General features: G+C 35.9%; 1 protein-coding gene across 1 annotated transcript in view; it reads right to left on the bottom strand.

Moving 5' to 3' along the window:
- Positions 1–13,369, bottom strand: part of LOC145297484 (cAMP-dependent protein kinase catalytic subunit PRKX-like) — a 255,277-nt gene that overhangs the window by 30,482 nt on the left and 211,426 nt on the right. The window contains exon 3 of the mRNA XM_080143359.1: positions 1,709–1,972. Within this exon, the coding sequence (XP_079999485.1) occupies positions 1,709–1,972 (264 nt within the window). The remainder of the gene's footprint in view (positions 1–1,708; positions 1,973–13,369) is intronic.

The following is a 13,369-nucleotide window of genomic DNA, read 5'->3' on the forward strand; positions in this document are numbered from 1 at the left end:
TTCCTATGGAGCCTGTAACTTTTCTTCTTTCTTTTCCAAGACAAAAAGCAATGAAGGATACCCCAACCGAAACATTACACAAATAACACTCAAGATGAGAACAATAGTCCAATCAAGTCAAGTAATACAAACAATCAGCCCTCATCTAAAAAATTCATATAAAATAACTTATGGTTTAATCATAAGTTTTGACAATGATGAGGATGAAAACAAATCTTTTCCTATGGCTGAAAATGTCTAGAGCTTAAATTTGGCTTCTGTTCGTAATTCAGAGAAAGTGATTGAGTGGCTCATTTAACAGATGATGGGGAAATCAAAATGGCTGACTCATATCAGAAAGGTAAGCATATTTCTCTGATCTGAATGAGAAGCTTTTTATAGTTTGGAAACTCTTTAGAAGAAAATCGTGTTAGTTAATTTGAAGACTCACTAAAAATGAAGTTCAAAACATATTTGTAAACTGAATTTTACAGAAATAATTAATACTAAATAATTAATACTAAAAGTAAAGTTTTTTTTTAGATATAATAAATAAGAATATCCCTAAACTTATTTACTTTAATGTTTGTTTTTTTAAATGAGGATTGATAATTAGTATTTGTATTATTTGGACTATTGTTGTTGAAAAAAATAATTTAAAAAATAATAGGGACTTCCAATAATTTAAAAAATAACATCCAGTGTGAATGCACCTGAAGATGGTTATATTGGCTTAAACGTTGTGGAAAAAAAAACAAGATGAAAATAGTCAAAATAATACAAAAAATGATTTTAATAAATGTTTATTTACATATTTTTTTTTTTTTTTTTTTTTACAGGAACTTTTTTTTAAAGAAATAATAATCAAAGTAAACTAATTTTAAAAGAAAATAAATCTAAATAAATGCAAGCTGATTTTTTAAAATACTAAATATGCTTATTTACATAGGAACGTAATATTAGAAGGTTTTCAAATTAAATAAAGCAATTAAATATAACGGGGTTTTCAAAAAGTTGTCTCTGCTCTATCGTTATTTTCAGGGCAAGTACTCGACTAAATTCCAACCTTGCCAAACTTTCACAAAAAAATACTCAACTAGCTACAACCACTATATGATTTCCCCCATTCTCTATCTGTGCCTAAATCTAAGTGCAGATTCCATGAACAAAGTTTCTTTCCCAGAACCACCCACCTGTTCGGCTGATCTGCTGCCCAATTGAATACAACATAGTATGCTTCAAATCTAATGTAAACAAATTCTTGTTGAGCCCCCTCCCCATAAATAATCAAATTCTACCCAATTTACATTAATGATTACTACACGGCCACCTTACATTCATTAACCTTTATCCTCAAGTGGCCTTCAGGCCTTGATGAGTGGTGATTCTCAAGTAAAAATAAAAAATTAGCCAACACTGGTTAATTCCAAAACATTTCAAAGCCAGAAATCGCTTGGATTAATAGATATGCAATTTCGTCACTTATTTATATCTTGCTTAAGTTTCTCTCTAAATGCAAAATATTACTTTGCACAGGTTTTGAAGCTTGTCTAATTGATCAGAGAGAAAAAAAAATCAGTATGAAGTGGATTTAATAAAATATTTTACACAAAAAAACTAAAACTCACGATTTAACAAAAAAATTGAATGCATTCGCAATTTGATTTCTAGCAACATCAACACAAACTGAACTAAAACAAAAAATCTTAAAAAGCTTAAGCTCACTTACCTGTCCCAGAGTTTCTTGGCGAATCCAAAATCTGTGATTTTCAGGTGTCCGTCGGCGTCCAAAAGTAGGTTTTCTGGCTTCAGATCTCGGTAAACGATGGACTTTTCATGCAAGAATTCAAGGGCACAAATCAATTCACAGGCGTAAAAGTTGGCGGTTTCCACCTCAAAATGACCAGCATTCCGCAGGTAAGAAAATAATTCACCTCCAGGAACATATTCCAACAACATGTACAAGAAACTGTTATCATGATACGACCAACTCCTTAAGTGGCCGCAATGTGAATATCGATGAAAGAGAGAGAAAAATAAACCATTAATTAATAAACAGTCAATAATTTTAAAATATTTAATGTATTTGGGCAATTGAATACTTGTTTAAGTAAACGTCCATATTGGATACAAATATCAAAAACGCTAAAAACAATTATTTGAAAGGAAACTAGTATGGCACTCAGCAAACTACATACTTTCACCAAGTATCAACAATAAAAAGTAAGAATCATAAAGAATTATATATAATACTAGCGGGGGTACCCAGCGTTGCCCGAGTGTTTGTTTCCGGGACGGGGGGGGGGAGTTTTAAAAAATGTTATGGTAGGTAAGTAGGAAGGATCAAACCCGGAGTCATGAGTAAAAGTAGGAAAATAAAGTGTGAAAAAAAAACAAAAAAATCTGCAACGTTAACAGTTCGGCCACCAAGAAAAGTCCATTCCAGTTGTTTAGGAAAAAAAAACCGACTACGGTAGGTCGGCGCGAACGTGAAAATATAATGTGAATTGTCCAGCACGCTAACCACTACGCCACAGAGCACTGCAGCTTAGTTTAGTGATTTTAAATAACTTCACATGAAAGAACTACGAAGCCAAACCGGTGTTCTCTTCTCAACTGTTCCTTGTGAACGATCCCCAAACGGTGTTAAGTGGTGGCAGGGGGAGGAGGAATTTATTAGAGAGAAAATATTTTACCACTTCCATTGATCTTAACCGATTTTGGCCGTGACTTCTCAGCAGAAAAAGTATAGAAATCTAAGATTATCGAGGAATTTGAGAAATAATAAGCCTATAACACACCTCAGATATTGTTCTGCCGTTTGTGCATATTATATTTGCATGAAATATCTTGATTTTTAATCCTATTACGGTCAAAATCAGACGGGAAAAAATGAGTTCATTTTATTTATATAGAGATTATCAGATGTACTCTGCGTTGCCAGGTATAAATTCCTTCAAAAAGGGAAAGAAACTGAGACATGTGCAAGTTTTATGGGGTTTTTCTAAAAAGTTCACTTTTTGTGAGTAAAAAAGAAAATACCCGAGCTGAAAGAGAAATCAAAACCTAAAGACAGTGAATCAAATACGATAACCATTAGGCCAGCTTGTCACAACCTTTAAGTAGGTTTGAAAACACTTTATTTTTAACATGAGGAAGCTGTCACGTGAATGATTCACGCATGTGCAGTTGTGAAACAGTTGTGAAAATCTGATGACCCAAAAAAAACCAATCTTCCAATTTTCATTCCTTAGCAGCTCTTTTTCCAGATGGAAATCGATTACAAATTTTCCATACGTCTGAATACCCTATACATCAAACTTCAAATCTGTAGATCAAAAATTCCTTGAGTATATAGGTTGAGAGTTGTCCTCACACACACACACATTCTTACTTTTACAGGAGATTCCATTGACTGGGGGAATTAAAAAAATATCAAGTATACTTTTTTTAATAAATATATACTTAAAAGTTATTTATGTTTGCATGTAAACACCCAAAAGTATAATTTACGAGCCTTATTTTCGTGCTAATTCTTATTTGAATCCAGTAAATGAATAAAATTGCACTCTTTTGTATTGTGATCAATAGGGACTTCCAATGATTGCCGTAGAATTGGTGACGTCATCATTTTGTGCGTATTTTATGAAGCTGTTTATAGTCATTGTTTATCAATGAATGAAATAAACATTACTTTAGCATAGATAAATTAAAATTCTGAGGGAGTCTAATATATTTTGTTCAGATTTCATTTACTTTCATTTAATGAAATACAGGGGGGGGGGCAGTACAAAAATAATTTTCCGAATCCTCCAATCCAAATACGCAATGGAAATATGAAATGTTAACAAAGCAATATTGAAAATTACTGAAACCAATGTATTTGTGTTTTCCATTGGAGATTGTAGCCGTAAAAATATGATATTCATCAGGAACTTTCTTTTTTCTAGGAACAAATAGTATCTGTTCTAATGTTACACTTAGTCTAGTGTGTCTTAGAGAAGGATTTTTGCACCATTGATCTAAGTTTTATTTTTTAATTTTTGCTCCAACTCGGAGTTCTTCAATTTTTGGGCAGCTGAATTATTTTAACATTAAGAACTGACCTTGTGTCGAAATTTGGGGGACATGATTAACTATTCTGTACTTTCATCTAACAATTTAATGAACACAACTACTGATAAAAAATTAAGTTAACTTGAAAATCGTAACTCCCTAAAATCGTAACTATAAAAAAACTACAGTTACCTCCCTTTTCGTCTTCTCATTTCCTTTCCTTACACTTTAAATAAGGCTCCGTCTCATTGGCCAAAGGTGCTGCTCATCAACCAATCATGGCAACCTATTTATTAAGCGGGACTAGAGATTCCCTTTGAATGCTCTCTTTCATTCGAACCTCTGTGGAGGAAAGACATTATTTCATCTCTCTTCTTTCCGAACTTAAATGAGGCTGTCAAACTGAAAACGTTAAAATAAAAACTTTTTGGACTTCTTAAAAAGCTGCAAACGCAATTGTTTTGCAACCTGCTTATTTTATATTTGTATTTATTTGAAATTAAATACACTTTTATTGTTCTCCGACTTGTATATTCGTGTTTTCTTTCGTCTGAGTCCTAAGTGTCTGGTCGAAACACAACATAACCCCCCTAAAAAAAGGTAAAGTTTGAGTATCTTACTCACTTTACTCCCCCAAAAAATTTCCCAAAGGCAAGATTAGTTACTCTTCTACCTACAATATAACAATTTACTGAACACACGTACTGTTAAAAATAAATTGAACTTGAAAGCCCTATCAAAATGTGTAAATTTTTACTATATCGAGTACCCCCCCTCCTAAAAAAAAAAAAAAAGTAAAAATCTACTGTTTGTTGGCGATTACGTTTCAACTGCTTTTAAAAAAATTGTACAAATAACGATTACGTTTCAACTGCTTTTAAAAAAATTGTACAAATAACGATTACGTTTCAACTGCTTTTAAAAAAAATTGTACAAATAACGATTACGTTTCAACTGCTTTAAAAAGATGTTCAAAGAATGAAGTATAAAAAAATAGTGGATGATTACGTTTCGTAAAATTAACCGAATAAAAGCACTGACAGCATGGCCAGTAAGCAGTCAAAAGAAAATATTTATTCTGTTTCAAAAAAAAAAAAAAAAAAAAGCTTCCAGGATTGATTACAAAAAAGTAACGATATGATTTCAAAAGCTATTATGAAAATGGATGGGGTGTTTTAGCCAAACCATTTTAAATATTACCAAAGGCAAAATAAGTTACTGTTCTAGCTACATGAATATTGACATATTCCTCACATGTTTTTTTCAGTTTTTATGTTTCTAAGAAATTAATATACTAATACTAAAATACTGCTAAAAATTAATTCAACGTGAATATGTTCTAAAAGAAAGAAAACAGGTTCCATTATCTGTGTAAACATATTGTGTATGTTAATCTAACAAAGTAATTAACAAAAATTTATTTCACCTCACCAAGTTCTTCAGGCAAGCCATGTTGTTCCACGAGACACAGAATTATTCTTGAAGTAAAATGGTGTTGGTTTTCTGACAAAGATCACAGTGTAGTATCTGTTCTGATGCTGTACCTTTTCTGTCCTCGGTCACGTGAAGCAGAAATTCTTCATGAGACAATTTTTATTTTTGTACGTATCCAGAGTGCCTCTTTTTGAGGAGCTGGATTTTCCCCTACATTAAAAACCGACCTTGTGTCTAACTCTGCCCTCGTGGGGAGGCACGTAAATAGGAACAGGGTGATGTAGTGAGTTTGAGACAACGTTGAAGTATTGCACGACGACGACATGGTGTGTCATATTAGTGCTTCCTGTGAGTGCCGGATTTTAGAAAGAGCCAGGTAAACCAATGTTAACAAAACAGAATCAAATCCTATTTTGAAGAATGTAACTTCAAAGCAGATATTATCTTTGATACTAACTCGATTAATCCTAACCACCCATGCAGGGGCGTAGAAATACCTGGCTTTGAAAGTAGGTGCGGGGATAACCCTCTTGGTGCTGACCGACCCGTAGATCTAGTCAGGTCATCAATCTAGGTGAAGGAAAACTCTGATATTTAAACTTATGCCACTGACCTTATATGTATTGACACCAAACGAGGGAGGGAAGCCTCCTCAGTCCTGGTCGACAACCTCTCTAGAGTTGGTGACTTGATAAAATAACCAGTTTGTAAACCTAAACTGCTCAAGGAGTAGATAGGAAGAGCCTATCACCCAGCTTTCATACTCCTCCTTTGCCTATTAGTCAGGAGCAGAGGTGCAATTACAGGGACTCATTGTTTCTTGACTAGGGCAATAAATGCAATCCCCACATCCGTCTCATTCTCTTCCCCTAAATCTAAGCATTTTGGTGTGCTTGTTTACCATGTATGCTAACGCAATTGGACTGGGCCACTCTTATCTGACAGGTTTGAGAGTACTGCTATAACAGTTTGTCTGGCTGCTGTATTCCTACTGGCAGTACAGGAGCCCTAGTGTTTATAGCAGCTGATCTAACATCAATTGTATAATATCGGGATGCTTGCAGTGCCATGTCGCGCATGGAAAGGGACCCTGCACTCATCTCTATGAGTTGCATGATGGTGGTTATGCACACTGCTTTGTCTAGCACCTCTCACCCTAAACTGAAACTACGAAATAAAATGAAATGACAGCTCAATCCAAAATAATAATCGAACCAGACATACACTCGAACAACAGTTTTCCTCCCATCTTAAGGCTCATATTTATAAATATCCATGAACTTAGATGATGTAGAATCATTTCTCCTAGCAAACTCCCCGGATATTTAAGCACTAAATGAAACTCCTCTGCACTCCTTCATCCTCTCTAACATCTTTAACATGTCTGGTTATCTTCCACTTAGTCGTAAGGACTCTGACAGATACATGCACAGACTTGGAGTCTATATTTGTAACACCCTCCCCATGACTAAGGAATCTAAACTAGAATCAGATGACCAGGCCTTCATATGCTTTAAACTAACTTTACAACATGGCGTTAGCTACTTACGTTTTATCGCTCTCCCTCGATCCAGGACTGTACTCTAATCAATCATGTCTCTGGCAACATAGATGTAGCACTCTCCCTAGACTCTATCGCCCAAATACATGTATTTGGTGACTTAAACGCCCACCACAATAATTAGCTTGGCTTCTCTAACTACACAGACAAAGCTGGTAGCATCATCCATAACTTTTCTATATTCCATTCCTTGACACGTTCCCGACCCATCTCCCAGATCGTTAGGACCAGCTAGCCTGAATTCTGGATCTATTTCTAACAACAGTTCCTGAGGATTGTGGAACAAATGCCCATTGTCCACTCAGAAATACTGATCACGCTGTGATAATGATAGACATCACTCTACCCTCGACACCCAAGTTGAAGAGCCGTTGCTCAAAACGAGAAGGTACTTCAATAAGGCTGACTGAGATGCCATTAGATATCACATCAGAGATGCCTCATCAAGGAATATCTTTACTCTTCCTATGAAACAGTGCACAAATGAGACCACTGCATGGTTCAAAGCAGCAATTGAAGCACATGTTCTCACATGTAAGTTCTATAGCAAAACCCACTCTCCCCAATGGTTTACTTCTACTTGTGCAGCTGCCATTGCTCAGAGGCTATATGCATACCCTAGATTTATCAGACATAATTCCTGTACAAACAGACAAAAGTTTATAGAAGCTAGAAGTAATTGTAAGAAAAAAGTAGTGAAAGCTAAGAGAGAATATACCAAAATACATTGAAGCGTAGAAATTAGGAACTCCTGATTTCTGGAAAATCTACAACAGTGTAATAAATAATGGGAAATCAACAATTCCCCAACTATCCAACAATCATGAGGTTGTTTGCAACTGAGAAAGCTAACACGATTGCCCATCAGCTTGCCTCAAACCTTACTTTGGACGCAGCAAACCACTTCCTCCTCGATTTTCCTTTCCAAACAGAAACTACACTAGATGATCTGAAAATCATCCCTTCTCAGGCATATGATATCAGAAAAACCGAGACACCTCAAAAGCATGTGGACCAGATTTCCTACCGGCTGTACTATTAAAAAAAATGCTCTGCTGAGATTGCTCCAGTTCTCTTCAAACTTTTCAACAAATGCCTTAACGAATCTTGCTTCCCTGACTGTTGGAAAACTGCTTCTGTGGTACCAGTTTACAAGAATTCTGTCAGAAGAACAGATGTCCATTAAATTATCGCCCTATTAGCCTCCTCCCTTTTTGCACCAAGATATTTAAATCCATAATTAATCAAGCTCTAGTTCACTTTACAGTTGCTGAACTTCTATCTGACCATCAATATGGATTTAGGCAAGCCCATTCTACTGCTAATATCCTAACTGTAATTCTCTGACCATATATACCATGCACAGGATAAGGCAGAGGAGGGGAGAGCAGTAGCTCTAGGTATCTCTAAGGTTTTTGACAGCATTTGGCACGATGGTCTTCTCATGAAAATCAGATCCTATGATATTACTGGACGAATACTTTACATAATTATATCATTCTTAAATAAGAGAAGAATCCAGGTTGTCCTCGACGGTCATGCATCTAAACAATATGATTTAAATGCGGGAGTGCCTCAGGGGCCGATTCTTGGACCTTTATCATTCCTGATATTCATAAATCACCTCCCTGATAAAATTGTCTGAGATGGGCATATTTGCCAACGACACCACGCTCTATATAACAGGCACGAGGGGAAAACGAATGGACACAAAAGCAAATTGCAGAAATCCTAGAGAAAGACGTCCAATCTGTAGTGGAATGAGGTTAAAAATGGATGTTAACATTCATTTCTGCTAAGACTAAGCTTGTTTCCTTCAATAATTACAAGAAATCTTCTCTACCACCAATAGCTATGGCTAAAGATACATTACCTAAAAGTACTTCTTTCAAACTCTTCGGTTTAACGTTCACAGGGAACATGAGTTGGAACAGATACATTGAGAGGATTGCCAAGACTGCTGCAAAGAAGGTGGGCTCTCTCTACTGTGCTAGAAAATTACTTACACCTGAAAGTATCCTGTACCTCTATAAGGCCACCATTTGCCCATATATGGAGATATGGAGTACTGTTGTCACATTTGGGCTGGTGCATCTGCTGCTTGTCTCTCACTCCTGGACAGGGTTCAAAAGAGAATCGCCAACCTGATAGGTCCTGAACCGTCATCTAAACTTCAACCTCTGTTTCATCGACGAAATGTTGCATCCCTCTGCTGGTTTTACAATTTTAATAATGGACGCTCCAACGATCTACAAGTCCTTGTACCCCTTCGATGTAAATACCTCCGGCAAACCAGACAAGGAGCAAAGTCTCACCCCTTCACAGTAGAAATCCCCAGATGTCAGAAAGCCTTCTACTCTAATAGTTTCTTCCCTAGAACTGCTAGATTTTGGAATTCTTTTTCGGGTTCCAGCTTCCCCAACTGTACTGACATGCAGAAGTTCAAGTGTAATGTGAACAGACATCTAGCTGCTCAACTCCCTACATAGTATCCTTGTAACTTATGTCCCTGATAGTAGCTATTTACAATGCCTCCCCATGGGACAAAGTTAGACACCAGGGTCGTTTTTTAACGTGGAGAAAATGCACAAAAATAAAAAAAATTGTTTCAGTCGTGGAGGACTGCTCCTCCACCGAAAAAAGAACAAGAAATGGAAGTTCAACATCTGATGGACAGATACTACACTTAGATCTTGGCCAAAAGTCCAAGTAGATGTGCCTTGTTTGGGGTGAAAATGTAATTAAAAAATAAATAATTCAAAAATTGACACGGATTTAGACAAATTAGATTTTTGTTTTTATTTATAAGTTCAATTGCTTAAATATTTTTATTTATAAGTTCAATTGCTTAAATCGTTTGAAAACACTAAGTTCCGGAACTATATCGCCATGTTGGATTTTTCTGCAGAATAAAAGACTGTTGTTCTAAAAAGCAGTGATCCAATATTTCATCATATCTACGATATATAAATAAAAATAAAAAAAATAAAATGAACTGTTTTTTAATCTGGTCATTATTAACTTATCTAGTTATTTGAATAGTTTGTTTATCATAATTTCGTTATCACCAAATATATTTAAGAATTGCGATATCTGCACATAAACCTCGCACCAAAAAAAACACGAGGTGTGTTATGTTAAAAAAAAAACACGATGTGTGATGTAACCCCCCCCCCAAAAAAAACACGATGTGCGTTATGTAAAAAAAAAAAAAAAAACACGATGTGTGTTATGTAAAACAAAAACAAACAAAAAAAAAACACGATCTGTGTTATGTAAAAAAAAAACAAAAAAAACACGATGTGTGTTACGTAAAAACAAAAACAAAAAATGTGTTACGTAAAAAAAAAACACGATGTGTGTTATGTAAAAAAAAAAAAAAAAAAAAACAAAACAAAAAAAAAACGATGTGTGTTATGTAAAAAAAAAAAAAAAAAAGAATTAAATGGCTTTTATGGTATACTAGCGAGGGGTACCCGGCGTTACCCGGGTGTTGGGGGGGGGGTAAAAAAAAAAGTAAGTATGAGGATCGAACCTGAACCGTTGAGGCAAAGTTGTGAAAAAAAAAACAACAAAAAAAAAACGTGCGACGTTAACCATTGCCCCACCGCGACATGCTTACGGAAGTACGTTTGAATTTATTTAATTACTTGGATTTAGCAGGGACTCGTTTTAATGAGTTAATGAGTTCAAGTTTGACTGCGGGATTTCATTTACTGCTGAACGCTTTTTTTCCCCGCCCCCAAGATCTTATAGGAAAAAGACTAACCCACATGCGGCGAGCGACAAATATTGAATATTTATCTTCGCGAAATCGAGCAAATTAAATAGACAGGCAAGCTTCGTTGTTAACTGTGAGATATTACGATTTATATGTGATATAAAAAATTTTTAAAAGTTGTGAAGCGAGCGACCGCTTCTCTGAAAGAAGCCTTTTGTAGACACACAGGAAAAGCGAACACACATACATACATTTTCGCTTTTATATTTATAGACTAGCGAGGGGTACCCGGCGTTGCCCGGGTGTTTGTAGGTGTGTGTTAAAAAAGAGAGGTGCCTGTGAAAAAAAAAAAAGCCTTGACGACGTGCAGTTGGAAAATAGTAAAGTGTGAAAAAAAAACAAAAAAAAAACAGGTGCGCGTTTTAGATTGACGTGGCGGCGATAGCTATTCAGCAGTTAGCATTTTGTGCGGGACAGTTTTTAATGAGGTCAATAAATCGGTTTGTTTGTTTTTAAAAACCCGAGCTACTGTCTGATATGACGAAGTCGACATTGACCAAACATTACTTCTGGGCCTGTGATTATAGTCGAGTTTCGCTTTTTGTTTATACCGAAAACCGAATGTAACGCGTGCTGCTGCGGGAAATGTGGAATAATTAACGTTTGAAAGTCAATAAAATTAAATAGACAGGCGATCTCCATGGTTAAGTGTGAGATATTACAATTTATAGATGATATAAAAAGTTTTAAGAAGTTGTGAACCAAGCGAGCACTTCTCTGAAAGAAGCCTTTTGTGGACATCGAGGAAAAGCGTACATACATACATACATGCATTTTCGCTTTTATATATATAGATGTTAGGAATGCGCAAATCGATCGAAAATATCTCAGTGAATTATTTATCGGAAGAATAGAAGATAAGAGCGGATGAGAAACCTTGAACGACATAAATACAAAATCAGTAAAAATTTTAATTAAATGTAACTTATCGGCCACGCTTAAATGCTATTTAAAATTTAAGCGTGACAAACCAACACAAATGCTATTTCAAATGTGTGTTGGTCTGTCACACTTAAATATTATTGATCTGTCACACTTCAATTTAAAAATAAGATTTGTGTTGGTCTACAGTTCAATTTGAAATAACATTTCTGTTGGTTTGTCACGCTTACATTTAAAATTGCATGTGTTGGTCTGTCACACTTAAATTTAAAATAGCATTTGTGTTGGTCTGTCACACTTAAGCAAGAAAATTTTGTGATAAACACACAGACTGAATGGATCTTATTTTAAATTTTTATTCACCTCAACAAACCACATTACCACCGAGACATAAGGGGCTACTGTGAATTAGAGAGTATGCCTACAGAGAAATCTTGAGTGGGGAGTTGAGCAGCAAGATGTCTATTCACCTTACATTTAAATTTCTGCGTGTTAATATAATCAGAGAACAATATGAGGGAAAAAATCTTTCCAGTATCTGAGGACTTCTACATTGAAGGGGTTGGATTTTGCTGCTTGCCTGGATGGTTAGATTAAGGGGCCACCAGTGCTGCACATTCCATTCAAATACTTGCAAAACAAGCACAGGGATGCAACACTGAAGTGATGAGACAGGGGTTGGAAATTGGTTGACAGTGCGGAACCTATTATATTATAGATTGGAGACTTTTATTTGAACTGTCTAATAGAAATAGATTGGTGGTGGATGCTCCAGCCCAGATGTCGGAACACTACTCGATGCATGGTTGAATGGTAGCTTTGTAGAGATATATGATACTTTCCGGTGTGAGAAGTTTCTGACCAAGTAGAATTTATGTCGGTCTGTCATGCTTAAGTTTGAAATAACATTTCTACAAATCTCTTTGAGAAGCTGCCTATCCATTGGTCACCCTTAATTTTTAAATATTGTTGTAAAACAGACTGATTGAATAAACACGACTGCGGGGCTGGACACCAAAGTTCAAGCAAAGACCAGATGTGGGGGAAACCCCACATATAAGACCTTGGTCAATGTAGGGGCAACCCTTCATACCAATTGTCACTATCCAGCTCCCCTACTCCCCGGGGAGTTGGTCCCCATTTCCCCTTCACTCCTCACATTAAAAATCGGCCTTGTGCCTAATTTGCTCGGTGGGGGAGCAAATAAATACAAACACGTAAAAATATCTGTTCTTGTTTCTAGCTTTATTTTTTAGTGCATCCGCTTAAATATTCAAGGACATCTTTGAAAAAAAGAAAAAAAAAAGTTAAAAATACTAATGATGGTAATATTAATGAGGGTCACATATCTGCCGTGATCTTACAGGGTGTAAGAGGCATTGTCAGTTAACATAGCCTTTTAATCTGTGTGCAGTTTACTGGTTGGTTTACTCCAAAGACCTACTTCCCAGACTTCAAGGCTATTCTTAGTGCCACTGCTGATAGGAATATCATCTCAAGCAGCCATGCCAGTGCTTGCAGTTCTATTTTTGGTAAGGATAGCCCAGATTCAGAAGTTAGTCACGAAAAGCTCTGCAGGTGAAGGGGGAGAGGCTGGCTAAATGAGTGAGTGAGAATGGAGATAGCTAATACAGGAAGGAAATCTGCCAAAAACAAGTTTTATATATATATATATA

This window comes from Euprymna scolopes, chromosome 18 (genome assembly GCF_053919585.1).
Source record: "Euprymna scolopes isolate OS-2025 chromosome 18, ASM5391958v1, whole genome shotgun sequence".
Lineage (NCBI taxonomy): Eukaryota > Metazoa > Mollusca > Cephalopoda > Sepiida > Sepiolidae > Euprymna > Euprymna scolopes.